General features: G+C 35.4%; 6 protein-coding genes and 1 long non-coding RNA gene across 10 annotated transcripts; 6 read left to right on the forward strand and 1 right to left on the reverse strand.

Annotated features, from left to right (window-relative positions):
* The first annotated feature begins 90 nt into the window (after positions 1-90).
* Positions 91-4,135, forward strand: LOC9308303 (serine hydroxymethyltransferase 2, mitochondrial). The gene is made up of 16 exons (XM_021023240.1): positions 91-309; positions 391-441; positions 532-618; positions 700-821; positions 910-986; positions 1,118-1,242; positions 1,355-1,447; positions 1,609-1,701; positions 1,806-2,003; positions 2,108-2,212; positions 2,359-2,424; positions 2,566-2,643; positions 2,973-3,084; positions 3,397-3,507; positions 3,589-3,785; positions 3,873-4,135. Exons 1-15 carry the CDS (start codon positions 223-225, stop codon positions 3,735-3,737), a joined length of 1,554 nt encoding a protein of 517 aa, XP_020878899.1. The 5' UTR covers positions 91-222; the 3' UTR covers positions 3,738-3,785; positions 3,873-4,135.
* Positions 4,136-5,056: 921 nt separating this feature from the next.
* Positions 5,057-5,800, forward strand: LOC9308304. Its single transcript, XM_021023091.1, has one exon. It carries the CDS (start codon positions 5,325-5,327, stop codon positions 5,529-5,531), a length of 207 nt encoding a protein of 68 aa, XP_020878750.1. The 5' UTR covers positions 5,057-5,324; the 3' UTR covers positions 5,532-5,800.
* A 485-nt stretch (positions 5,801-6,285) lies between these two features.
* LOC9308305 lies at positions 6,286-7,827 on the forward strand. The gene is made up of 3 exons (XM_002872190.2): positions 6,286-6,456; positions 6,676-6,824; positions 7,488-7,827. Exons 1-3 carry the CDS (start codon positions 6,345-6,347, stop codon positions 7,563-7,565), a joined length of 339 nt encoding a protein of 112 aa, XP_002872236.1. The 5' UTR covers positions 6,286-6,344; the 3' UTR covers positions 7,566-7,827.
* Positions 7,828-8,758: 931 nt separating this feature from the next.
* LOC9308306 (B3 domain-containing protein At5g26805) lies at positions 8,759-9,594 on the forward strand. Its single transcript, XM_002872191.2, has one exon. The coding sequence runs from the start codon at positions 8,849-8,851 to the stop codon at positions 9,317-9,319; it is 471 nt and encodes a 156-aa protein (XP_002872237.1). The 5' UTR covers positions 8,759-8,848; the 3' UTR covers positions 9,320-9,594.
* Positions 9,595-12,398: 2,804 nt separating this feature from the next.
* On the reverse strand, positions 12,399-14,494 carry LOC110227196. 4 transcript variants are annotated; one of them, XR_002330988.1, is made up of 6 exons: positions 14,177-14,494; positions 13,766-13,825; positions 13,418-13,456; positions 13,087-13,130; positions 12,878-12,930; positions 12,418-12,813 (listed from the first exon to the last, which is right to left on the reverse strand). It is a non-coding gene; the product is annotated as an uncharacterized LOC110227196 (long non-coding RNA). The 4 variants fall into 4 exon arrangements; XR_002330989.1 differs by having other exon boundaries at positions 13,766-13,828; XR_002330990.1 differs by lacking the exon at positions 14,177-14,494 and having other exon boundaries at positions 12,399-12,794; positions 13,766-14,031.
* A 1,273-nt stretch (positions 14,495-15,767) lies between these two features.
* LOC9308307 (putative pectinesterase 52) lies at positions 15,768-18,278 on the forward strand. Its single transcript, XM_021023442.1, has 5 exons — positions 15,768-16,184; positions 16,654-16,813; positions 16,907-17,137; positions 17,574-17,824; positions 17,929-18,278. The coding sequence occupies exons 1-5, from the start codon at positions 15,970-15,972 to the stop codon at positions 18,092-18,094; spliced, it is 1,023 nt and encodes a 340-aa protein (XP_020879101.1). The 5' UTR covers positions 15,768-15,969; the 3' UTR covers positions 18,095-18,278.
* A 531-nt stretch (positions 18,279-18,809) lies between these two features.
* LOC9308308 (solute carrier family 40 member 3, chloroplastic) lies at positions 18,810-22,431 on the forward strand. The gene is made up of 12 exons (XM_021023009.1): positions 18,810-19,369; positions 19,455-19,668; positions 19,747-19,810; positions 19,913-20,127; positions 20,249-20,425; positions 20,509-20,583; positions 20,673-20,774; positions 21,151-21,262; positions 21,358-21,504; positions 21,629-21,735; positions 21,826-21,939; positions 22,025-22,431. Exons 1-12 carry the CDS (start codon positions 19,197-19,199, stop codon positions 22,319-22,321), a joined length of 1,797 nt encoding a protein of 598 aa, XP_020878668.1. The 5' UTR covers positions 18,810-19,196; the 3' UTR covers positions 22,322-22,431.
* Positions 22,432-27,400: the final 4,969 nt, after the last annotated feature.

Here is a 27,400-nt window from a genome sequence, read left to right on the forward strand (position 1 = left end):
ATAAATTATGATTGCATTGAAGAAAACAATCTGGATCTCATATCAAATGACAAATAGTACATAGAAACAAAATAATTAAAGCACCGAGTAGAAATTAAAAAAAAAAAAAGCTTTTAAATAAAGGAATCTCCGTCACCTCTCACCAACTCCAAAGTTCACTTACAGAAACAGAACCGCCTTTTATATAATCGCACTCACTCAGAGAAACAGAGAAGAAGAAAAATGGCGTTGGCTCTTCGTAGACTCTCGTCTTCCGTTAAGAAACCGATCTCGCTTCTTTCTTCTAATGGCGATTCTCTCCGTTTCATGGTAAAATCTTATCACACGTTTTATCTTTCTCAATCTCACCTTTTTCTTTGATTCTGATCCGTTTTTGATTCTTATGCTCAGTCGTCTTTATCAACCTCAGCTATGGCGGAGTCCGAGAAATCTCGTTCTAGTGTAAACAAATTAGATCAGATACATTGTAATATATAATTTAACGAATGTCTTGTTTCCGATTGAAACGTTTTTTTTTTTCTTCTTTATCAGTGGATTAAGCAATTGAATGCATCTCTAGAAGAAATCGATCCCGAAGTTGCGGATATTATCGAATTAGAGAAAGCTAGGCAATGGAAGGTATTATTGATTTGAATGATCAAATTCACAAATATGGAAGCTTTGCTTTATTGATTTGGGGATGTTATGAGTTTTTTTCAGGGATTTGAACTTATACCTTCAGAGAATTTCACCTCTCTCTCGGTTATGCAAGCGGTTGGTTCGGTTATGACTAATAAGTATAGTGAAGGATATCCTGGTGCTAGATACTATGGAGGAAATGAGTATGTTAAACATTTGTGTTTTTGAGAGGTTTTGCACTTTGTTGTTTTAGTATATGATGGTTAAGGTTATTTGTATCTTATCAACTAGGTACATTGATATGGCTGAGACATTATGTCAAAAACGCGCATTAGAAGCTTTTCAGTTAGATCCTTCTAAATGGGGAGGTATGCAAATTACATGCTTTATTTTATAGTGAATCTCTGACATTTTGACTTAGTTATGAATTGTGATTATACACATCTTACTAGAAAGTAGAAACCAACTTTACTAATGGCGAAGCTTATTCCTTCTGTAGTCAATGTGCAGTCTTTATCAGGATCACCAGCTAACTTCCAAGTTTACACTGCATTGCTAAAGCCTCATGAAAGAATCATGGCACTCGATTTACCTCATGGTGGACATCTTTCTCATGGTTATCAGGTACTTGGAATATACTCTCTATAGCATGGTCAGTATTCGACTTTCTTTTCTCATCTCTTTGTGGAATTGATATAGTAGTTTTTTCCCTTTTCTTTTAATTGCTCTTGTGCAGACTGACACAAAGAAAATATCGGCTGTATCCATCTTTTTTGAGACAATGCCATACAGATTGGATGAGAACACTGGTTACATTGATTACGATCAGGTTGGTTAGTTAATAGCCAGCTTACATTGATTATCTTTATCAAATATACCATTGAGATACAGGTTTTAATACATTCAAGCTTTTTCGTTTACGGTTCTTATGTGAAGTAATTAACAGTTTTGAAACCAAAGTTTATTTAGTTGTGATGTAATTATTTGCAGCTAGAAAAAAGTGCCGTGCTTTTCAGACCCAAACTTATTGTTGCGGGTGCAAGTGCTTATGCTCGTCTATATGATTATGCACGTATTCGTAAGGTAAAATTTTGTCTCAACTCTTTAGTGTGAAGTATAATTACAAAACTTGCATGGTAAGTAAATGTGCATTGGGCTTTTCAAGATTGTGGATGAAAAATTTGCAGGTTTGTGACAAGCAAAAGGCAGTTATGCTGGCTGATATGGCTCATATTAGTGGATTGGTTGCTGCTGGCGTTATTCCTTCTCCTTTTGAGTATGCAGATGTTGTTACAACTACAACTCACAAATCGCTTCGCGGTCCTAGAGGGGCTATGATATTCTTTAGGAAGGGGTTAAAAGAGATTAACAAACAAGGGAAAGAGGTGAATTCTAAACTTTCCATATTGTATATGAATGAGTAAATAACCTGCAATTGTCGCCTATTTTCGTAGTATTTGATCATATCGTTCGTTTCTCTACCTGGCAGGTCATATATGACTATGAAGACAGAATTAACCAAGCTGTTTTTCCTGGACTGCAAGGTGGTCCACATAATCATACTATAACGGGTCTAGCAGTTGCTCTGAAGCAGGTTCAGTCATCAAACTTTTTTTTGAAATTGTGTTCCATTGTCTAATGTGTACCCATGAACTGCTTCCACTTTCTGATTAAGGTATAATCTAGGATTCTTTTGGTCTTGTTCATGATCTTTTGACTTGTTGATTTACTTTATTATAGGCGAGAACACCTGAGTATAAGGCCTACCAGGATCAAGTTCTCCGTAATTGCTCAAAGTTTGCTGAGGTGCGATGTGTTTGCTGATTTTTGTATGCTTAGTTTAGTAATTAGTTGATATGCCTAAGATACCGTGGCATGTGTGGAACAGCTGGGTATAAGACCTACTGTAATCATCTCACTTTTTTCGTAAAATGCTTGTAATTGCAGTCTTTGCTTGCGAAAGGATATGATTTAGTGTCTGGAGGCACTGAGAATCATTTAGTTTTGGTGAATCTGAAAAACAAGGTACTTCACATTCTATCTTTTACTGCACAACCCCTTTGATGTCTAGATGGAAAGGTTTGCTACGTATGAGTTTGCATAAGAAAGGGGTGAATCTCATCGTTAATAGAGAACATAGCCTAATCCCTGAAATGTGTATGATTTTAGTATGCTAAAACTAAAACAATGATTATTGTTTCCCATATCTGTTGTGTGATTTCATTTTTTACTGACCAGATGTAGCAAATCAAGTTTAGATATTTGATTTTGGTTCTGTGTTCCTCAGTAAGCAGTGCATAGTGTAGCTAATTTTCTCTGGTAACATCTATACTGTTGGAAATATGGTTTTGTAGGGAATAGATGGATCAAGAGTGGAAAAGGTATTAGAATCAGTACATATTGCAGCAAACAAGAATACTGTTCCGGGAGATGTTTCTGCCATGGTTCCCGGTGGCATCCGTATGGGTAAGGCTTTTAAAGGAACAGTAAAAGAATTAATGTGTTAGTATGTTGAAAAAGTAGTTAACATACATGCTTCTTGCAGTTTATTACTTTTGAACAAAAAAGACGGTAATGCTATTTTTGAACAAAAAGGAACACTGCAAGAAGTAAAGTGTTAGTATGTCGAAAAGTAGTAAATGTTCATGCTTTTTGCAAACTACTACTTAATGGAAAAAGGACTTTTATGCTATTTTATCTGTGATCATAGAGACCTGGTGATCGCTAAGAAAATCGTATATGTTCCGATTTGTTCTTATGATGATGGTATGGTTACAGGAACACCAGCCCTCACATCAAGAGGATTCATTGAGGAAGATTTTGTAAAAGTGGCGGAGTATTTTGATTTAGCCGTCAAAATAGCCTTAAAGATCAAGGCAGAGTCTCAAGGTATATAAAAAGCCGTTTGGTTCGGTTTATTATTTTCTGTCATGCTTGGGATTGTATTGATGGATCTATAATGTACTTCAGGAACAAAATTGAAGGACTTTGTAGCAACAATGCAATCAAATGAGAAATTACAGTCAGAGATGGCTAAGTTGCGTGAGATGGTAGAAGAATATGCGAAGCAATTCCCAACAATTGGGTTCGAGAAAGAGACGATGAGATACAAGGAGTAGTTTCAATCAAATGGATTGACACGTTTCCACATCTCCGAGATGCTTTAGGTACCTAAAACACTTAGTTATACGTAAGCTTATTCTCTGAAATATTTGAGGGAACTCATAATGGAGCGACTATGCAACTTTTTGCAGTGATCTTGTCTGCGTCCTGGACCAGAGGCGTGGTCGATTTCTAAAAGTATCTCGGAAACTAAAGTTGAACTCGAAAAATGGCACTCCAGTGTTGTCACCTTTTTCCCTTTGTTCTCATATTTATCTTTGCTTCCTTAAGTTGGTTCATCAATTTAAATAATTGTATTGCAACAGTTTTAAGGTTGCGATAGCTTAAACGATGCAGCTTTGATATTAAACAGAATTGTTTCTTAAATAAGAAGTCTCTTGCTTTTCAACATAAACAATGCAGCTCTGGAAATGGCCTTAATTTGAAATATTTGGCCTTTGACTTCAACTCTGTATCATTTGTTTTCTTTGGTTATATATTTACTTAAAGGTTTTGTCTTTATTAAAAATATAAAACGATATTTAATATATATATATATATAATTCATAAATCGACACTTAATATAAAACAGAGAGAATATAAACTATTAACAAATTTAATATTATGGATTGAAATTTCTAACCAGTCTATCATATGATAACAAATCATCTCAGAGAAGTACCATATACACACACAAAAAAAGAAGATTAATGGTATTTTAGAATATATATTAAAAGTGTATTGTATTTGTTTTAAGTGTTTAAAGTTTATTTTTCGCATGTCCTTGTTCGTTTATGGTGTAGATTCAGGTTGTAGGCGATTTGTTGCGAACTGAGCTGGATCCTGATTGGATTGAGACAATTCAGCAGCTAATCACTCATCCATATGGGAGGTATGACTACATTTTTCTCCGCTTGTGTTTCCAAGCAACTATATTTTATATATGGCGAGAACGAAACTAGAGAAGGCACAACAGGCTATATCGTACACATTCCCAACGATTGAGAGAGTTATACGTTCGAGAATCGTGTCTTTACGATATTTCGAGAATAGGAAGCTACGAGGGTTGATCCAAAGGTGGTTTAGTTCTAGACAAAATCATTAGCAGCTTGTTGCTCTATTTTATATCCATATGTTTCACTCTGTTTGTTCATTTGTTGTAAATAACTCTATTCTCATCAATTAATTTCACATTTCATCAAAAAAAAAAAAAAAAAAAAGTTTAAACTCAACTTGGTTTAAAATATTTCAACCGGCCACATTGACCACAATGATGGAGGAAACAAGAAACAAACAACTGTTTTCTTTTTCTTTCCGAAATAAAAATATAAAAAGTTGAAAAAGAACCAAAAACAGATCCCAATATATCCAACCAATCACAGCGGCACATCTCGAAAATGTAACATGGCTAAATTAAATCTTCACCGTTAAATTTAAAAACATCCAACACATCAAAACACATCTGTAAACTCGCATGGACCATATTAATCGTCTCATGCCCATCATTTCCGCCATAAAAGCTTACCTTTTTCCGCAATTAGCTACACACAAATTCGCACTAGTAGAATCTACACAATAACACAAACACACTATAATCCACTTCAATGCCGTCATCTATCCGGTGGTGGTGGCCGATCCATTTCACTTCACCTGGATCTGCACCGAGGTGGCTGAGTTGGCGTCGACCGGAGCTGAGTTTATTGTCTGTGGTGTTCGACGACGTTGTCTGGAAAGTAGTGACTGCGTTCGAGTCAGTGGCGTTGGTCTCCATGCTCTGTTTCTTCTTCCTCTTCTGTGGCTGCACCGTCTAGTTTTTTTTTTCACATAATCTCGTTAAGTGTTTTTTTTGTGAACAGTTTTAATCGCTTTGGATTGGTTTTTCCTTCTTGTTCCAATTTTAGCTGCGCCACCGTGACGCAATGGCGGAGAAATTTATGTTAGTGTTTTTCAACAGAGGCGCGTGATGCTCACTCGAGAGTTGTGATCATTTGTGTTTTAGTTTTGGTTTCTTTTAAAACAATGATTATGTTATGTTGGGAAGATTTTAGGTTCGAAAAATCATATACCTCGCTGTTTTGTTTACGTGCTCAGCTCTTATACTATCCATAAGAGTAAAATCATACCACGATCGATGTACTAAACATGTGTACGTGCTCTGTTTCTCTGATTTGAACCTTTCTCAAGTCATTCTTTTGCAGATCATAATCACTAAAAAAAATGTAATAAGGTTCAATCGGCCGTGTTGGTACTTCCGCGGTCCAATCAATGTAGTTACCCAGAGATATCCTCGACCAGTTCCCAACATCTTCGGATCTTCCATGACCCATAAGTCCACCAAACCCTCTTGTCCAAAATCAGTATGATAAACAAAAGCTAGTTTTCCACCATAGTTTATAAAATCCAAAGGCTCACCAAATTCATATAAGAGCACAAAACTTTGTTAAACCCGTGACTGCAAAAAAAATTGATTTAGACTAATGGGCCAAAAATGTAATGGGCTTAGCCGTTTAATAAACAAACGGTGAACTTATTTCAGAAAACGACGTCGTACTAAGGAACTCCATCAGAGAGAAAGACTCAAAACCCAAAGCCTCTCCTCAAGTGTTGAGGAAAAAGCTCCGATAATGGCGTGGATGCGACTGATACAGAGCGCGAGATCTGTTCTAAGAGCCGAACCAACGCCGTCGACTCTTAACTTCCCTAGATTCTATTCCAAATCCGCCGCTCCTTATCCCGGTAAATGTTTTTTCTTTGTTCAGGATTTTGCGTCGGAGAAATGTGGATGCAAAATTTGCGTGATTCGTTACCTTAGGGCTCTTGGAAGTTTCATGTGTGTGGAGGTTCATGATCGATATTTGGGGAAGACTAGCTATAGAGAGATGTTGTGTATCATTTAACAGTAATGTTGTTGTTAATTGTGAATGGTTTTTGATTGCTATTTTGTGATATTTGTAGTGAAAGTTGGAATTCCTGAGTTTTTGAGTGGGATTGGTGGAGGAGTTGAGACTCATATTGCTAAACTTGAAACTGAGTTAGGCGATCTTCCGAAGCTGCTCGTGACTCGTACGCTTAGACTCAAGAAGTTCGGTATCCCTTGCAAACATGTACGTTACATAGTTTTCAACAGGCATTTGGTTATATTGTTGTTGCACAGAAGTGTCACAGGTTTTAATATGTTAGGAATGAAACAATCTGTTGCCTTAGAATTTGTTCCATTAGTGAAGTTACTATAGATATTAAGGTAAAAAGAAGAAAAAGTTTGAGTTCTGTAACTTTTTAGGCACAGAGAGATTGATTGAGATATATGTACTAATCGTTCTATTATCTAGTCCTGGAACCTTAGTTTAGCTTGTTAGTTATCATCCGAATATTAAAATGTAGGCTTGTTCACACTTCCTGTCACTCACTAAGACATGTTTCTTTTCGTGTTACTGTTAATAGGTTTTGTGAAGTAACTATAGAATTGAATTTGTTCCATTACGTAGTTTAGTGAAGTAACTATAGAGATCAATGATAGAAGTAGAAATAGTTTTGAGTTCTATAAGTTTTTAGACACAGAGAATGATGTATGTACCTATAGTTCTATTATGTGGTCCTGGAAGTGTAGGCTTGTTCACGCTTCCCGTCACTCACGAAGACATATTTCTTTTCATGTTTCTGTTAATAGGTTTTTTGAACAATACTATGTTTGGATTTGTTGTCATAATTCTTCATATCTCTATTTTAGTCGATCTTGTTTTGAAAATTCTGAATTTCTGGTTTTGCAGAGGAAACTGATACTGAAATATAGCCACAAATACAGGCTAGGTCTATGGAAACCTAGAGCTGATGCTATAAAGGCGTGATTGGTTCCTGTACTCATCGAATTCTCAGAATGATCTAGGCATAGCAATGTTGCGAATTACTTGAAACACCGTACCAATTTCTCTGCATTCATGTACTTGTTTTCTCTGTGATTCAAATCCAGGAGCAGTAACTTTTGAAGTGTTGAATGTATCTGTCTTGTCACAAGACTCTTGTGGGAATCCGTAAGGCATAATAACTTCTCTCCACTGCTTACAACCTTCCTTTTTGCAGCGTGAAACATGAACTCGTTTCGAAGCTTCACATTAGGATCAATCCTAATTCTATTAAATAGTCCAATTTTGTTCACTCGAGTTCATTCTACAAGCTTGTATTTTCAAAAATCAAAAATTCAAGTGGTAGTATAGCAATGATCATAGTTAGGATCAAGTGAACTCATGACAATTGGTGTAAACATAAAATTAAAATGGAAGGGAATAATAAAATACTTTATATATATTTTTTTTTTCTGTAGATAAAAAGTATTTTGTAAAATATAGGAGGAAAACATTTCCTTTTTCATTACACAATACATTTCATACAATTTTGAAAATAATGTGTTGTGTCGCCTTATCATCACTCGACTTCAAATCTGGTAATATACACATTGAAACCTAAATCAATAAATTAAATAACTCCCACCACTATATAATAACACTAGATATAGATATGGATCCGTTCGTTGCATGGGTTGCCGGTTGAGATTATCATTCTTAATCATTTTATTTTATTTTTGTAAGCTTAACTAAAATTCTATAAACATATATATTTTAGAAAATACAGCATAATTATTTCCATAAGAGTTTTTGCCATCTACAAACAAAATTTTTGAAATTAGAATCAAAATTAGAAAACAATTAAGAAAATTAGCTTTTTACATTTTAAAACTGTTTAAATTATAATTTTTATAATTATCTTTTTACTTTATTTTATTTTTAAAAAGAAAATTTTATTTGACACATGTCAAAATCTCAGATCAAAATTTTTGACACGTGTCACAATCTCGTGAGTTACTAATTTGAAAATCATACTTTATATAATAAGATAAGATATGAACTCTCAATCCACAAACAAATTTTGTTCTTTTTATCATTGGGTATCCAAATCATCCAACTTTCTATTCACCCAAAACATTTTTTTTAAAAAAAGTAAAAAAGAAAAGTTATCAATAAATTATATATATAACTTTTTTTTGCATGGACAAGCCTTTGATCCATCTTATATAAGAATCAAAACTCTTCCCAATCAAAGTTATCATAAATTTTCTCTTCTAATAACTTCAAACATGATCAAATCATTGTTCTACACCTTCCTTCAAACGAAACACCAAGAAGAGAACGTCGATTCAACAGATCCTAATTATCCACTATTTCCTCAAGAGGTCGAGATCCGACCCATAGCTTATTTCCCTTGGGAAATCCTCAAGACCCTAACAATTGATGAAATCATAGATAAGTTCCAACTTCCAATGGAACAAATCCGGGATACTATGCTTAGAGATGTTTCAGAAGATGTCATATCTCGCACAAATTTTATGATTTGTTGCGCCGAAATATTGGTAAAAGATCTCGATACAAACACTATCCATCAAGTTAAATTGTGGAAGCATCCGAACGAAAATAATTTTGCACTACATAAATCTTGGATCGAAGAATTTGTGAAGAGGAGGAGGCTTGTGGATGGCATGGTGGTTGGTATGTATTGGGATTTTGAGGCTACCATGTTTTGTTTCTCTGTGTTAGAGGGAAGCAAATGAGTCAAAAGATTCAAAATGATCAAAATGAGATCTAGTAAGAATAAGTTATGTGAGACTTTTCTTTTTTTATATTTTGGGTTTTAAGAATAATCACTTTTGATTTGTGTGAAAGTATTTTGTTGTATGTCCTTTAATGATAAATGGATATGTAATTATATATTTTAGAGTTTATAAAGATAGTTACAGAAGCATCGGAAGATAGCTAACTGAACCTATTTATAGTCTATGCATCGTCATTTTAAGTCAAATAATATTTGAACGAATATGAATTTGAATTATTTTTTCTTTAAATTGGGTACTGCATAATGCAAAATTTATTTTTATGTGTATGTAAACACATAAGACCTCAGTTATTTTTTTTTCTTTCAATATAGTATTTGTGCATAAACCACAAATTCTCAACATTCTAGTTTTTTCTTAAACATATATCATTTACAAACTTATAAATATTTTTGCTTGAAACAATGAAAACTATAATATAAAATGCACTTCATAAAGAAAAAATTATGCAGATTTTTTACTTTATATAGATTTTTGTTATGAGTGAATACGAATATTTACATCTCAACTCTAGTTTGAAAATGACCATGCCAAATAGCCTAATTTAGTATTGTTATTATGTCATTATCATGGTTCAAAAACCCATATAATAATCATATAGTTGACAAAAAATTCTATTATTTTAATATAAAATTAGCTGGAGTTTTTAAAGAAAACTGTATAAATTAAATCATGATTATATCAATGCTAAAATAAAGAGAATACTATCCACATAATATATTTTCTGTTTCTAATGGTTCTATAAATTATTTTTAAATATAATAAACTACATGTTTGAATTTTTTTGATATATTATATCCTTATAATAGGTATAGTATGTGTATAGTAAATTTTAAAAGTATATTATTTGTAGTTTTTTTAATCCTTGTATATGTTTACGAAAAAAACCTCGATCATCATGTGTATGGACGAAATAATTAAAACCGATATTATTATCTAAACTATAGTTATCTTTCTCACAATGGATGTTTACCGTACTTATCCTATATAGTTAAAGGCATACAATTTTTTTTACTAATTGTTACAGTTAATTTTGAAATTTAATTTGAGGATTTGAATAAATTACATATAAAATAATTATTAAATTGATTATATAAATATATTCTATTTTTTAAAGATTAAATATTACTTAGAAAGTTATTTCTTAAAAGTTATTTTAAAATCATGTATTCATTGTAATATTTATAATAATTCATAAAATCATGAGAAAGTAAAAAATATATTATGTGAAAAGTACTATCTTTCTTTTACTGTAGATAAAATCATTCCTTTTGTTCTTAAGTCTAGCTAATAATCTAAAACATTTAAAATAAAATTTATATATTTATAGGTGTAAGTGACAATAGTAATATATTAAAAATAATAATATCAATATATTAAGATGTATTTAGTCAATACAAAAAATAGAAAATTAATTAAATATAATAGTAATAAGAATTAACAAAGATTTTCATGTAAGGGATTGGAAAATAACCAATATTTAATGAGTAACAGTTATATTTTCTATTTTTTTAAAAAAATACATGACAATTGTAAACTTGTAAAAATAATAGGAATATGAAATTTTTAATTTTAGTGAATTAATAAATATATAAATTATTGGAAAACTATTAAAAATGAAAATGATAATTTTTTTTACTGTACTCTATATTTTTATAGAATAAATTTTAACTAAAATTTCAAAAGGAAAACATGAAAAGATATATATAAATTTTCACTCGATATTGTTGTTGGAGAAAATATGAAAGGGAAATAAAGAATAAAATGTCATGATGTAGTTTAAATTTTTTACATAAACAACAATGGAAGATGAAATTTCTTTATCTTAGGAATTCAAAAAGCAGAAATTGGATTTAAGAATAAGTTAATCACAAATAAAGAATCAACTGAAACATAATTTAAATTTTGATATATACTAAAAGTTTGTGATAATTTTAGATATTTGTCACATATATACATACATAGATATATATAAGATATACAAATTTATATTATTTTTGAAGGAACCAATAATCGAAGTTAAGAAAATAAGAATAATTATTTGTGTTGTCTTAAACTTTAACTCGTGTTTATTTTGCTTTACTTTTTTTACATGAATTGGAGGTATGTAACAATGTAATCGTGGAATGGTAAACCCGACCATTGGTGATCCGAATCATATACTAACATAACGTACATATTGGATAGTGATGCTGGCGGGGGCTTTGGCTGGATATTTACAAATCCAGCTTCGGGACTTCACCGACAAGCTTCTGCGACATCAACCCATATCTGATCACCACTTTTGGAGGAGGCACAACCGATGTTTCTGGCCCTTAAGCAAGCTTCAAATCTAGGTTTCACAAAACTCTCTATAGCTTTAGATTCAAAACAATTGATCGAAGCCATCACTTCGGAGTCTCAATTAAAGGAATTCCACGTAATTCTACATAATATACTGACTATCTCTTCTTTTTTTATGTAATTTGTTTCAAGTTTGTCTATAGAGACAAGAATAGAGAAGCTGATGCGTTAGCAAAACACTCTCTACGCAACCTTGTAGTTGTTTCTTCGTTTTCTTAATTAATTGAAAGACTATTTTGTCCCAAAAAAGGATAGTGATGCTGGCGGATGGCGGTTAACGATGTGCCAAAAACCAATACTAATTTACATAATACATCCACGTCAATGTTATCGTTATATATTTGTCCACTAGAGCTAACTAAAATAAAATAACATGTTTATTCGGTCTTAAAAGAAAATTTGATTCAAAAACATTTAGTAACAATACAATCATATAAATTTCTAGACAATCAAATATTTCAATAATGCAAATCAGAACAATTAGTAAACTACTGTATATCACTACAAGAAATATCTACATTATTAGCAAGAGCCAAGATAGAAGAGCTATTATATGTTATCAATAGCGTTTTCATAAATGCTATGTTAGATGCTCATTTTAAATGCTATAATATATTTTGTTATGACTCTTATTTTATGCAATAATACTTGCTTTTTATGTGCATATTATTTCACATTTGCGAAAACCTCTTTTGAAATTTATATAAAATATTTACATTTCATAAATCATCCACACCATACAAGTAAAATGTCTCAATCCAAGGCTTAAACTAAGATTACAATTACCAAAATTAACAAACTTGTTCTCATATCTAAGCTGAGCCTAATTTCTAATGTGTAGATTTTGGGCTGCACTCACTTGGGACTTGACTTGAGACTTCACTTGAGACTGCAATATCTTGGGCTGCACTCACTTGAGACAGCAAAACAAATTAGCTCTGACAAAGAACATTTATAATTTATCCACAAAACAATCACAACCACAGTAAACTACTAAAACCAACAAAAGAGATAGAGATAAGATGTATCATTTACTCACTTCTTCTTGTCAATGTAAGGAACATCACTCTGTCTAGCCTTCCCATATTCATCTTTATTCAGTTACTAATTAGAAACATAAACTAACATTGTAAAGGAAAAGTTTAGAAAACATACGGGAACTTTGTTGGGGTTCGCTCTTATACGAGTAGATTCAGCCATTCTCATCTCTGAGATCAAAACAATGCCACAAAATTTAGTCACAGCTAATGGATCATACAAACACATGAACACATCTTATAGCTTAAAGACATGTGATCTAAGGAAAGCTGCACAAAAGAAGAAAAAAATACATGAGGACAGCAAGTAAGAAAACGTTTACTCACCTCTTTATTTATCTCTTCTTTGCTCTTTACCTCATGTGAAGGATCTAAGTAAGCAAAAAAACAAGTATCATTATGAATAATAGATGTTAACTACAACTAAGACAAGTCTTGAATATAAAACTGAACATCATGAACCAGGAACTCTAACCATTAACATCCCACAAATTGTTGTTACAGAAACCAAACCAATTAAACAAGTTTGATGCTACATTCACTATCAATATTCTTTCACCTGAATTCTGCATCAATTGCTTTACTATATAGTATATATGTATCGCAAAAACAGATCCATTCTTAAAGAAACCACAAGAATTATAAGGCAAAACCTAACCTTCCATGGAGAGCTTCCACTCTTTCAATAAAACATGGGCTGTGTATAAACAAATAAAAAAGACCAAATTAAACTCCCAATAAACGTCCAAAGAAGCAAAAGTTTCTTAATAAACGTATCATGTTAATTACTTAATAAACTTCTATGCTCTAATTAACAACACACTAATTTTTAAAACCTCCGTAGCTCTTAAACTTTTTTTCCAATTGCACACACGATTGGATTAGTTGTCAGAAATACACATGATTGTGGATAAGAAAATACATAAGTTAAGTTACACATGATCAATCAAACCAATGAAACAAACAGAGAACAATTATCATAAAAGACTTCTCCTTGTTTTGTTACCTTGACGAGAAGCTGGAGGTAGATTAAGGAGCATTTTTTTGGTCTTCTAGCTATTGTCTCCTGCTATAAGAGCGATACCATACAAAAACAATGAGAAAACCCAATTCAAAACCTCAAAATTACAGAAAAAGACCATCCACATTCAAATCCATAACCTAAAGAATGTTACAGATACCTTATTCGAAATCTTCGAAATCAAGTTCGTAAACGAAAACTTCATCATTAAAGATAGATGGAGAAACAAATCAAAGGGGCAAGGGAGACGGAACCAACAAACCTTATTCAAAATCGATCCAAAGAAAAAAGGGAGACTGAACGAATTTGAAGACTAAGGTCATTACAAACCCAGACCACGAAACCATAATCCCAAACGCAGATTCAAAGCGGGAAAGGGAGACGGAACCAAGAAACCTTCTTTGAACGAAACCAGCTTCTCTTTTTGTTCTGATATAGAGAAATCCAAACCTAAAGAAACTTTCGATATATAAAGGAGAAGAACAATGAAGAATTTTGATTGTAAAAAGCCGATTTAGGGTTTGGGTGAGCTTGGTCGGAGGAAAGGTGGCTGAGAGGGAGGAAGTGACTGAGAGAGAGAGGAGGGTGGGGGAGACGGTTCAGCTATAGCGGCGGAGACGGTGGAGGAATAGATAAAAGACACCGAGGTAGATGGAGGAGAAGATGGTTGCTCTCGAGAGCTGTTTTTTTCTTCTTTCGGTAAAAGTTCTTTTTTTTTTTTTTTTGGTCTCGTGAGCTGTCCTAGTGTAAAGGGAAATGTTAGTGATTTTACGCAAGTGTCGGCGCTTAACTAAATATTTTGGACTAAATATTAGCGGAATAAATGATTTTAGTTTTCCGCTTAGTGATAATCTATCTTAGCCTTGTTTCAATGCTATTATATAATAACAGTTACAGAAAATGAGCTATCCTCAGTGTGCTATCAATGTGGATATTTGTTGTAGTGTATTGAGATAGGTTTCTATGCAATCAAATAATTCAATTTATATTTATTCAAATTAATATAACCATTGCTGTCAAAAAAAAAAAAAAATTAATATAACCATTCAAGCTTTCATAAATATTTCAAAAGTATTATACCATAATATAATATTTTAAGTGAGTTTATTTTCATATCTATTAAACCTTGAACCAAAATCTTATAAACAACCACAAATACCAATCAATTTACTTATAACGAATCACTAGTCAAAATATTACTTTTTAATTTTTTGTATACCATCGGAAAGATTTCAACAAGAGAATTCTGAATTAGATGTTGCTTTTCCCAAAATCGGTTTACTCATTGCGGTTAATCATTGGTTAAATAATAGAGAAGTTGAATGCAACACAATGTGACGATAATTATGGTTTAGAGGAAGAAACGATTAATCACGCAATTTTTAGGTATCCCTTACTCTCTAAACTTGGGCTTTATCGTTGGTGTCAATGCCTCGTAACTTTTTTTTTTTTTTTTTTTTTCTAAAGGTCGCAGTTCTTGTTTCTTTCATAATCTATTTTCTCATACTTGAAATGTACAGCATATTCGAGCATACTAGCTTTAATAGGGAGAAAAGAAGGATAAGCTATTTATTAATACAATTTTAGAATTTCATTTTAGAAAAAAGAAAATTGGAATAAATATGGTTATTTGTGATTCAGTTTCCATTTAAATGAAAAATGCAATATAAAAATTTCCATTATACTAACTCGCCATTTTGATATCGAACACATATATTTTCATATTTATCATAAATTTTGTTAAAAATATTATCATACATGCCTACGCATCTAACTTTAAATTTATGTAATAAGATTTCTATTTTTCAAATAAGATATATATAGCTTAAATTTAGATTTTATTTAGATAAGGCACAAGCAATTTTATCTTGTAAATTAAAGTTCCTTATAAAACAAAATAGAATCAGCCATTCGATTAGGCCTAATTAAGTTCAAGAAATAAAAACATTCAATCAATTGGATAACATTTTCGGTTGACCATATGTGGTATAACAAGCAAGTTTATATAGATCCAAAAAATATATTCTATATTAATAGGAAAATTACCATAATCTGTTTAAGGAAACTAAATAATTCAACCCTCACCATAATTATAATAACTTTCCATTCTCCTTCGCATCCTCTTCTTCTTATTATTCTTCTTCTTCATCATCTTGTTCTTTTTTCAGACAAAAGATAGTTAGATAAACATGTCTTGTTTGTTCATCTTCATAGCTTTGCTTCTGAGTTTTTGTCTTAAGTCCTTGACAGCCCTTGATCAGACTTGTGGCAACAAAGTCGTGAACACAATCGTCGTCGACCAAACCGGTTCAGGTAAGTTCCGTACGGTTCAAGCTGCCATTGATTCGGTTGGTGAATTGAATCCTCTATGGATCAAAATCAAAGTAAAACGAGGTGTTTACGTGTAAGTAAAGACCAACTCGCTACTGTTTTTCTTTTTCCAATTTTAGAACGCAGCGTTCTTGACCACAATTTTCTAGCGTTTGATTTGTTTTGAAAGTAAAAAATTACTGCTTTTGGTGTAGAAACAATGAACTAGTTGCTCTTGACTTCATAGGTCTCTCCACAATTTTACATATCTATATTCTTTATTTTTATATTTTTCTAGGTTTTTGTTTTTTTTAAAGAAAATTAAAGCATTGTTGATATCAAAACATGAACCCTAATTAAATCTTTGATTTTTTTTTCCATTAAATCTTGAGTTTGTGTTGTTATGGTTCATAGAGTTCTAGAACCCTAATTAATCGAATTTACCAAGATTTAAAAGAACGAGTCGTTAATTCGTCAACGGATTTGCAACTGTTATTTTTCTTATAGTAAGATTAACATTAAATTAACATATAGTTTTGTATGATAATGAATGTATAAAACAGAGAGAAGGTGATAATACCATATAACAAACCATGCATAATAGTAGAAGGAGAGGGACAAAGAGTCACGACCATCATGTACAATGGTCACGAAGCCACTGACGTCAGCTCAACTTTCACTTCATATCCACCCCATATTGTCGTCCGAAACTTATCAATCATGGTACGTAACGGAACGGAACACAAACATATCTTTTGACTATATACTATATTTTTTGACATAACAATAATATAAATGATATATGTTTTGTGGCAGAACACGTATTATCCTTTGAATAGTCTAACGATGAAAGCAAACGATATGAGTTGGAAAATAAAGCCGGCGGTTGCGATTTCGGTTTATGGCGATAAATCAGCGTTTTACAACTGCGATTTCGTGGGGTTACAAGATACAGTGTGGGATAATCATGGCAAACATCACTTCAAAAATTGTTACATCCAAGGTGCTATCGATTTCATTTTTGGAAGTGGCCAATCTATTTATGAGGTATGTATATACTTAATATCTCTATTACACTTCGATTTTCAATGGCAAACACTAAAATCGTATTTGATCACTATTTACACCAAGACTGTTACATTCACAGAACAAACACACTTCTTAAAGACTTTTCTTAGAACTGTACTAAATTCAACTTTTCGTTCTAGAAAAAGTAAAAGTTCAGTCATTCAAAATAATAGATACAAACTTGGTTAAAATCTTGTTTGTAGCATGTTTATTTTTCTCTATATCAAAACTAAACATGTGACTTGACTAGGATCGATGACTGATTTTTTTGTTGGATAGTTTTTATTAAGTCAACAACTTTTTTTTTTTTTTTTTTTCAAGTCAACAAGTTGATTTTGAGACACTAAAGATTAAGATCTATGTGAAACATGTACATGCATTAACTAAAACATGAGTCGTATACAATGTTGGACAGGACTGTCATATAAACGCAACGGCAGGAGCATTGGCATCAGAAGTGGCGGTTGGATACATAACGGCTCAAGGAAGAAGCAGCGTTTCGGACCCAAGTGGCTTCGTGTTCCTACGAGGTAGTGTTTCAGGGACTACCAGTGTCTATCTTGGACGAGCCTATGGTCCATTCAGCCGAGTCATTTTCATCCAAACCGATCTCTCTTCCGTCGTCCACCCTAAGGGTTGGGACCCTTGGCACTATGGTAGATACGAGTAAGCACATCTCTATCTATAATATATCATATATACCATTGTCAAATTATATATGTGATAATGAAACTATATATTAAAATTTTGATGTTTTTTTTGGGGGTTAGGATGAGTTTCACGTATGCAGAAGTCGAGTGTAAAGGAGCAGGATCGGATATTTCAGGAAGAGTTCCTTGGAGTGACAAACTTCATTCTTTTTACACTAAACAACAATTCTCTATCTCTAATTTCATTGACCAAGATCAATGGATCTCTAATATTCCTCGTTTTTAAATAATTCACTTTTTCTTTTGTTAGATTCTAGTTGTTTTATATAACTTGTATCTTTCCTTTCTTGTTGAATACTATTGTCTTTGAACTATGAAGACTTTTTTGATTTTCTTAGATAATTCATTGACCTTGTAAGACTAGGCTTGGGCAAATTATTCAAACCAAACTGAATCGACTACATCTATTGTTTACCGTTTCGATTCTGGTATATGGCGATCCCTCTTTTTATATAACTTCGGTTTTTTTTTTTTTTTTTTTTTTTTTTTTTTTTTTTAAAATCGGTTTTCAATTCGGTTCATATATTAGTAACCCAAATTGTTATTAATGTTGGTTCATTGTATTTGAAATTTCGATTCTTTATATTTTAGTACTCAACCAATTCTCATCAAAATTGCACTAAAACTAAAACAGCAAATTAGCCAAATTTTAAACGAATTTGAACGAATTTTGGGTAAAATTGAACCACAATTTCATAAAACTAAACAAAATAACCGAAAAAAGAAACCCAAAACTGGAATTCTCTGAATTACCCATAATACCAAACCGTTATAATTACGGTTGAAAATTTAATCTCTGTGATTATAACCGAACTTTTATCTAGCCGAACTGAACCGAACCAAACCGATTTTATTTTCGGTTTAACTTACTCCTTTTCTCCAGAATCGAATCAGCCACAAAACCCAAGTTATCCGAACCATCAGACCCAACGGGCAATGGCCATGGACTATAGACCACTACAATTCAGTGTGGATGATTTGGTTAGCCAGGTGGCTATGTATTACTGGTTATAAATAAATCTACGTGGCTTAATCTCCCTTACACAAAAACTCTCTGTAGTCTGTACCATTTCTTCCCCACTTGAACGGCGTGCTTCGCGACGAACCGCCATAGATAAGGTTTAATTTCTCTTTAACAGTCTCTCTGGATTTTTTTCACCTAACGTTGAAGAAAATCCAATGGCGTTTAAGTCATAGGGAAAAAAAAAAAACCCAGAGAGGAAGATTTAGAAGTTAAATTCGAGTTTCACTGATTTGTTTTCTGGAGGCTGCATGAGTTTGGAGAAGTCGAATAGTACGAATTGCTTGAAGATAAATCAATTTTCAGAATGGTTGTTTCCATGGCTTTGGTCAGACATTCACCGTCTTTCGATTTTCTGTTTCATTTTCCGGTCGACAGAAGCCGTTTTCTATCGCCGGTGGCTTTTTCTAGAGTTCGCTATCATCGGTTCCCTTCTTGTAGATGGTTAAGTCTCAGCTCATCATCTTCATGTTCTCGCAGGTTCGAATTCTAGTTTCAATATGTATTATAACGATTTTTGATTATTATGGCTTTGCTGATTTCAATTTTTCTTAATTCATGATAGGTTAAACAGTTTTAGTTCAAGGTGTTCGATTATAAACACTGATGTATGTCACGATTTTGTCACTACTGATGATGACATTCACGAGGATTTCCTTACTCCAATTGAGGATCATACAATTCCCATTGTCCATCTCGATACCAATATCGCCGTTACTGAATCGCTGAGCTTACTCACCGAGTGTACTTTCGTAGATACCGTGTTAACAGCATTGCCTGTATGTTTATCCCCTTTTTGTTTAGGAATCAAGAGTTTCTACAGTAATCAATCTTCGGTTTCTTGTTCTCGGTTTTAGGTATTGTCTGAGGAGGAGCAGACTGTAATTGCAGCCACTCCAGCTCACCCTGAAGGATTATATGGTTAGAGTTCTCAATTATTCATCATCATATTAGAGGTTATGGTTATATCATTTGACATTTATGGTATTTACCGACATGAGGATGTTTTCTTGTTTTGATCAGTCTTATATGCAAGTTGTTTGGTTGGGAATTTGGTTGAACAACTTTGGAATTTCGCTTGGCCTTCCGCCATTGCAATGCTACATCCGAGCTTACTACCTGTGGCAGTCATGGGGTTTGTTACTAAATTGGCGATAATTGCTGGGGGTCCAGTTGTTGGAAAGTTTATGGATTATAGTCCGAGAGTTCCGACGTATATCTCGTTGAATGTCATTCAGGTAATCTTTTCTAAAACTCTGAATTAAAACAATACAAATGACTTCATTGTTACTTTCCTTCAACTTCTATCATCAGACATCACAATTAAGTGTCATTAACATTTTATGTGTTCATGTTCAGGCAGCCGCTCAAGTGGTATCTGCAGGAATGATTATTCATGCATACACGGTTCCTTCCACATTGGCGTCATCAATTCTTCTGCAGCCTTGGTTTTTTGCATTGTTATTCGCAGGGGCCATTGACAGTCTATGTGGAATAGCATCTGGAGTTGCCATTGAACGTGATTGGGTTGTATTGGTATACTTTCTTTGTGATACCATAGGATACCTGTTTTCATCAAAAGAAAGACCGACTGAAGTAATTAATTTATCATTTGGTAGTTGGCGGGCATAAACAGACCAATCGCTCTTGCACAAGCAAATGCTGTTCTCCACCGAATGGATCTGCTTTGCGAGGTATAGTAATTCTCTCTATGGAATCTATGTGCTTTATGCCCTTGGAACACCAGTAATTCATCAAATGACATAATTGTAACCTTAAATAGATCGCTGGGACCATGTTATTTGGCATTCTCCTATCCAAATATGACCCTGTGACCTGCTTAAAGTTTGCTGCCACACTAATGGTGGGTTCTTTGCCAACCATGGTAAGTAGCAATGCCCTATAAACTTTTGGTTATTCTTTTTTCGTCCAAGCTAAATAAAGGAAACACAAAGCTGCTGTGTTGTATGAGGCTGAGCTATGTGTAATAGAATAATTCCTATTTCTTATGTTTCAAGTGTGGAATTCTTTTTTCTTCATCAAAAAGGCAGTCTTTTTCGTTTAGGTTTTTGGATAAGTATTGGAGCTTAGCCTAGATCCAGTATTATTAGTTCTGTTAACTAGATAAATGTGTTGTCATCAACATTGGAGTGATGCTGTTCTGCTTCAGATCCTAGAAGCAAATCCACTTGCGGTTGACCAATTTATATGGGACTTCTTACCGTCTTGCACTTCTAATAGAAGAAATCTGTTTTCTTCAGACAGCTCTTATATGGCTGACCAACAAGTTCTCCTCTGGAGTTCTGGACCGTCCTAAATGCTCACTGAGCAGCTGTTCTGCTGAAGGATCTCGTACTAATACCGACAGTATTTGTAAGGAAACCTTTTACTTTATACTGCTTGGCTAAGCATATTATATGATTTGAGCATGTAGACATCACAAATACCATTTGCTTTTTGTTCATCAGTTGATATTGGCATGGAAACTATCAAGCTCGGATGGAAAGAATATATTCAACAGCCAGTTCTTCCTGCTAGCCTTGCATATGTCCTTCTCTACTTTAACATCGTCCTCACCCCAGGCAGCTTAATGACTGCATTTCTAACACAACGATGTATGCTACTTCAACTTAGTCCCTTACTTTTCTTTAGTGCCTGGATGAAAACCGTAATATATGGAGTGATAGTATTGGTGCTATTACTCTTACAAATTAATCACCAATCTGTCTTTTTCAACAGGTGTGAATCCATCAGTTATTGGTGGTTTCAGTGGATTATGCGCTGTTATGGGCGTTGCCGCAACCTTCTTATCAGCAAACTTGGTCAAACGAGTTGGCATTCTGAAGGTGAAATGTTTTCCCGCCACTTGTTTTCCTGAGCTTGTATTGCGTTCAAGCTGATTTATGTTATTGCGTTTGCGTTTTAAAACAATGCAGGCGGGTGCAGTAGGATTGTTTTTCCAAGCTTCACTCCTTGCTGTTGCTGTTGCTGTGTATTGTAGCTCTTCTCTATCCCAGAAAAGCCCACTCTTCTTCTTCTTGTCCATGATCGTCAGTTCTTTCTTCACTCTCTCTCTCTATCTACCAGTAAGATACGGTTTTGGTGTTGTGACTAAAAGGGAACAAACAAATGCAGGTATTATCGAGGCTAGGTCACATGTCATACGGCGTTGTGGGAGCTCAGATTCTACAAACCGGAATCCCATCGTCCAAGGCTAATCTCATCGGTGCAACGGAGATCTCAGTGGCAAGTCTAGCTGAATCACTGATGCTCGGAGTAGCCATAGCGGCAAATGACGCTTCCCATTTCGGGTTTCTTGCAGTTCTGTCTCTTTTATCAGTTGTTGCAGCCTCTTTGATATTCTGCAGATTGCTGAGAAATCCCACTGATGAACAAAGACGACTCTTCTCCTTCGACCCTCTCTCAAATTGATTTGGAGCTTTTACATTGAAATCTTTTGTATAGTAGTCTCACTTTCAGTGTATAAATTTTCTTATTTAAAAATTAAACGTAAAATAAAAAAAAAAGCATGAGTTTTTTTATGAGTTTTGTGTATAAATTCAAACTCTAAGAGGGTGTTATTGGTTCCTAATTTACATGGAATTTTGATGACTTTAGTAAAATCATAGAAAGTAAGCAAATGAAAGATTTTAAACTATTGTTGGAGAGTTTTTGAGAGTTTTCTATAATCTTGTTGATTAGTATTTCATAATCTTGTAAAGTTTTCCAAATAATCTCTCTACTTTGATGATACTTTTCATGACTTTGTTTTGTGAAGAAAAGTGTAGAAAGTCATAAACCAATAACATAATAATTTAATGTTAAATTTACCTAGTTTGACACAAATCTAATGAAAAATAACTAGATTAACACCCAGATTTAGAAGAAAACTAGACTAACCCAAATTTTTAGTAAAAGGACCAAAAACCCAGTTTTGGCCTTTTTTTTCTTAACTGAAATTAAAAAAAAACAATTAAAAAAAACATGTAGAAAACGAAATCTCTGCATGTTTGTATTTACTGGCAATTCTATAAATGTTTATGCTGAGTGTGTATACCAGACATTAGATCTCTTTTCCAGCTTAATTTAAAACTTTTGCTATTTATTAAACTTCTTTATGCATACAAGGCTATTTATTTAGAAGTTGGAAGAGTGGTCGAGTTCCATGACTTGGTTGTCTACGATTGCATTCTATAGAGATATTTAATTTTGCTTATTGATTTCATTACTCTCTCATCATACTATAATTACAAAAACATATTTGTTATGAATCTCGTGTATTCTTATTGATTAATGAATGAGGTTACAACTTATATATATACACAATAAGGGAGACAAATCCCAATTGGACTAGGAAACCCTAAAGCCCAAAGCCCACTAAGACTAACATAAACCGTCTTTGGGCGAGTCTTCTAGAAGCTAGACATGGGCCTTCTATAACATGGATATGGGTCACGGTTATGGAGTCCATCCGTTATGTGGTTTACAACACTCCCCCTTGGATGATATAACCGTGTAGATGCCAAAGGATCTCAGTAATACGCTTGGGGATGCTGCCTCATTAAAACCTTACCAGGAAAACCCATTGGGACAAAACCATGGTGAAGGAAAAAGAGTACAACACGTATTACTCCCCCTGTTTTGGTCATCCCTGAAAGTCCTTAAGTCTCCGCATCCAATTTGATGCGTGAGCTTCCTCAATGTCGATGTTGGTAATGCCTTAGTGAATAGGTCGGCTGCATTGTCACTGGATCGGACATGCACCACTTGAACTTCTCCATCCTTTTGTAGATCATGTGTGAAGAAGAACTTAGGTAGGATGTACTTCGTCCGATCTCCCTTGATGTAACCTTCTTTGAGCTGAGCGATGCAGGCCGCATTGTCCTCGTACATGACCGTTGGTCCCTTCTCATCGTCCATGCTGTGGATGTCGGATTCACACACTCAAGTATTTTATTAAGTAGGAAAGATTATTCTTGAGGGACAAAAATGAATATGTATAAACTTATAATTTGATACGAAAATTGCTATATTATTTCTCTCTTGAGAGGAAGATCCCCTTTACATGGCCATTGGCCTTTGTATTTATACATAGAGAAACGACATTAAAATGAACAATTAAGTACAATTATTCCTTCTTAAATGTGTCCGTTTTGATTCTTCGACTTTAATGCTCAACGTTTGAATTTGAGTTGACTCTGATCTTCATGGGCCTCGCCTCTTTTGGCCCAAGTGTCCTTGAACCGACTTACCCGTGTCTTCTACACCGAACTCGTGTCTCAGTGCAGTCACTTCGGATTCTCGAGATGGTGACAACCACTTCGACCGTCCCTTCGGCCCACGGGTCCAATGGGCTTCATCCTTTATGGGCCATTATCTTGATTACGTGGCAATCTTTGGTTGGTCTCGTACTTCTGGTGCGGGATCCGACACCAACAATTAGCCCCCCAAGTTCTTCGAAGTGCTATTCCAATTCGGAGGACTTTAAATGCTCAAGTGGCCAAAGATTGCGCTCGAGAATCTTTCTGATTTCCCGCCGAAAATCTCATCACTCCTTTAATTTCGGCACTATCCATTTTTAACCGAGTGACATCTGTCATCATTATGACCGTATATTGATTAATTACTATTAAAACGGGAAAAACCTTCCCACTTCCCACACAACTTCCGAGGCGGTTTCATCATTAGCTTGAGGTAACTTCTTTTCACCATTACTCTCTTCTTTTACTTTTGTACTTTAATCAAAAACTCTCTCTTTTCTTCTTCACGAAAAACCTCTCTCCGCCGGATCTTGAATTTTTCATTTTTATTCGATGACTTCTGATTCTGAAAGACCTGAATCTCCGTCTTACGACGAGAGGCGTTCTAGTAATGACGAATGCACTCGTCCTAACGACATCGCCGGTCCTCATTACAAATCCACCTGTACTCTTCAATCCCTTGAGCGATTGAAGGGGCTTTGTCAAATTCCTCCTGGAATTATAGCGGAGGCGCAAATAGCCGACCCTACGGAATCTCCTGAGAACCACCGTGCCGGCTACTTTTGTGTTTACGAAATTTTCTTCAAGGGCTGCGGATTGACCTTCCCCCTTCCCGAAGCCCTAGTTCGATTCTTGGCGGCTCTTGAGATCGCTTTGCCCTAATTAACCCCCAATCTCCTCCGAACCATCCTCGGGATTATAACCGTTGCGGCGGAGGCTGGCTACGTCATTGGAGTTCCCGAGCTGAATGAACTCCTAAGCGTAAGGAGTTCATCAAAGAAAACTGGGTACTTCTCGGCGTATCCAAATGCCAATAGGAACGTCATCTCGCACCTCCCGAACAAGGATGAATACTGGCAACATCCTTGGTTTCTGATTAAGAAAACTCCTGCTTCGATTGGGAATCTTTCCGATGTACTCCCATCGAAGTGGTCTGCGAAACCTGGTAGAGACTAGGTCGTATATTCCTTTATTGTTTATCATTATTTTTTACTGACCGAATTCGTTATTTCATTTCGCAGCTTTCATCGCTTCAACTCTCCCGACTGAAGAATTTATCAAGTTCTTCAAAACAATCCTTGAAGGGGAAACCCTTTGGAATTCTTTTACCCTCGACCGATTTGTCGAGGCCAACCGGAAACTCAGGATGAGTCCTCCCAATCTACTTCATCGTCTTCCGCCTCCTCCCTCAACTCAGGGAATGTCAGCTCGGGCCCTCGCTGCCCAGCGTAAGAAGCTCTCCAAGCCGATAGCAGAGGCTTGTGATGAAAACAAGGCGTTCCTTGCGACCGCCATTGACAAAAAAGATTACAGCAGGACCCTGCTGGTTGATGACAACAGCTCCGAGGGAGCCAGATCCGTTGCTGCTTATAGGTTAACGCCTCGTCGCGAGCGCCGCGACGAGCGTTCTCCTCGGAGGGAGCGGTCTCCCCGTCGTGATTCTCCTCGTCCTCCCCGAGACGATTTCAGCAACGAACCACTTAAGAATTTGGTTCGTAAGAAGAGGGACAAGTCGTCCCGTGATGACTCGTCTCCGCGAAGGGAGAAATCAAGGGCCCGGACTGACCGTTCACCTCGATCATCCCCTTCTACTGAACCAATGGGTCCTCCCCGACCTGTTGACATGTCTTCTTCTTCCCAGCCCGTCAGCGAAAAGACTGCTCGGAGTGCATCCCCTAAAAGTGGAGATTCTGAATCTCGAGATGCTTCCTCGAGGTTGAAGCCTGCTCTTGTCCCTCAAGTCAAATCGCTTTCAGGTTTGGTGACTTACACATACTTAAACTTTTTGTCTCTATTAAAATTCCAATTTTTACAATTCTTCCTTCTTCGCAGCTATGGAGAAAGAAGGCAGCGTCTTCCGATGCTTCAAGACCCGATCGGGTTCGATCTTGCCAGACTTCGACAAATGGCGCCCTGCGATTCGTGAACGCTATTTGCTTCACGCGCATCACTCATCTCGGGTTAGTTCCGTTTTTTTTTTTTTTTTTTTTTTTTGCATTGCCATTCTGCGAACTGACTCGCCATCCCGGGTTCATGTATAATGCCAGGCTCATAGCGAATTTAACGACATGATCGAACACTACGAAGGGTTGGTCATTGGACGGGAGAAGGAGATTGATATGTGGAAGAAGAAATTCTCAGCTCTTGAGGCTGAACTCAATTCTTCTGCTGGCTCCAAGCACGATCTGGAGGATAAGGTCGATAGGTTGACATCTGAGCTGGCGCAGGTAAAGGGGGAGCTGCAAGACTACTACGACCGGAATTACAAACTCCAGGACGAACTTTCTGGTGTTCAGGGTAGACTTCATGAATCCGAATCAACCGCCGATACCTTGAACAACCAACTTATCGAGCTTGACGCGAAGTACAAGGCGCTAGCCAAGTTGCGTGATTCTGAGTTGGCAAGGTCGGCATCGAAGGCCAGAAAGGAGGTTAAGGGACGCGGGATGGAATTGATCCAAGGGGCCATTCGCTTCATGCAAACCGAGAAAGCTAGGTCGGACTTGGAGTCAGACATCAAGGAGCACGAAAGCAACCTGATTCTGCTGGACCAAATCCATGAAGCAGATTTCTCCGAGGAGCAAGAAAGGACCGAGCTGTCGACTAACCTTTCTGAAAAACGGAGTCGCTTGGCAGCTTTTCCCACCTCGACCTTCAACCCGCTTGACTTCGAGGAATTCTTTACTGAATCACCTCCTATAAGTGAATCGGGTTTAGACTGGGCAGGTAACGCTTGGCTCCTGAGGCTTACCTTTTCTTACCTTGTACCTTTGATTGACTGGAGTTATTATTTCCAGGTTCAAGTGAGACGGAAGGCATTGTCCCGCCCGTAGCTCCTGTGGTACCGGAGGTCACTCCGGAGGTTAGTTGTACCGCGGAGGGTGGTCAGGGAGCTTCATTCGATCAAGCACCAGTCAAGGAGGTGAATGAAACTTTGGTTGCTGAACCGGAGTCCGAGGTGGAGATCACTCCGTAGTGGCTGTGTCCACTTTAAATTGGGGATTGTCCCTTTAATTTTAAGACTTAATTT

Source organism: Arabidopsis lyrata (assembly GCF_000004255.2).
Source record: "Arabidopsis lyrata subsp. lyrata unplaced genomic scaffold ARALYscaffold_6, whole genome shotgun sequence".
Taxonomy (NCBI): domain Eukaryota; kingdom Viridiplantae; phylum Streptophyta; class Magnoliopsida; order Brassicales; family Brassicaceae; genus Arabidopsis; species Arabidopsis lyrata.

Coding starts and splice junctions, on each gene's coding strand:
- LOC9308303 (XM_021023240.1), top strand. CDS start 223: ATGGCGTTGGCTCTTCGTAGACTCTCGTCTTCCGTTAAGAAACCGATC. Junction 1,702..1,805: donor ATTATGCACGTATTCGTAAG/GTAAAATTTTGT, acceptor AAAAATTTGCAG/GTTTGTGACAAGCAAAAGGC. Junction 3,508..3,588: donor GATCAAGGCAGAGTCTCAAG/GTATATAAAAAG, acceptor AATGTACTTCAG/GAACAAAATTGAAGGACTTT.
- LOC9308304 (XM_021023091.1), top strand. CDS start 5,325: ATGCCGTCATCTATCCGGTGGTGGTGGCCGATCCATTTCACTTCACCT.
- LOC9308305 (XM_002872190.2), top strand. CDS start 6,345: ATGGCGTGGATGCGACTGATACAGAGCGCGAGATCTGTTCTAAGAGCC. Junction 6,457..6,675: donor ATCCGCCGCTCCTTATCCCG/GTAAATGTTTTT, acceptor TGATATTTGTAG/TGAAAGTTGGAATTCCTGAG. Junction 6,825..7,487: donor TCGGTATCCCTTGCAAACAT/GTACGTTACATA, acceptor CTGGTTTTGCAG/AGGAAACTGATACTGAAATA.
- LOC9308306 (XM_002872191.2), top strand. CDS start 8,849: ATGATCAAATCATTGTTCTACACCTTCCTTCAAACGAAACACCAAGAA.
- LOC9308307 (XM_021023442.1), top strand. CDS start 15,970: ATGTCTTGTTTGTTCATCTTCATAGCTTTGCTTCTGAGTTTTTGTCTT. Junction 16,185..16,653: donor GTAAAACGAGGTGTTTACGT/GTAAGTAAAGAC, acceptor TGTATAAAACAG/AGAGAAGGTGATAATACCAT. Junction 16,814..16,906: donor TCCGAAACTTATCAATCATG/GTACGTAACGGA, acceptor GTTTTGTGGCAG/AACACGTATTATCCTTTGAA.
- LOC9308308 (XM_021023009.1), top strand. CDS start 19,197: ATGGTTGTTTCCATGGCTTTGGTCAGACATTCACCGTCTTTCGATTTT. Junction 19,811..19,912: donor TCACCCTGAAGGATTATATG/GTTAGAGTTCTC, acceptor TGTTTTGATCAG/TCTTATATGCAAGTTGTTTG. Junction 20,775..21,150: donor TGGGTTCTTTGCCAACCATG/GTAAGTAGCAAT, acceptor TGTTTTCTTCAG/ACAGCTCTTATATGGCTGAC.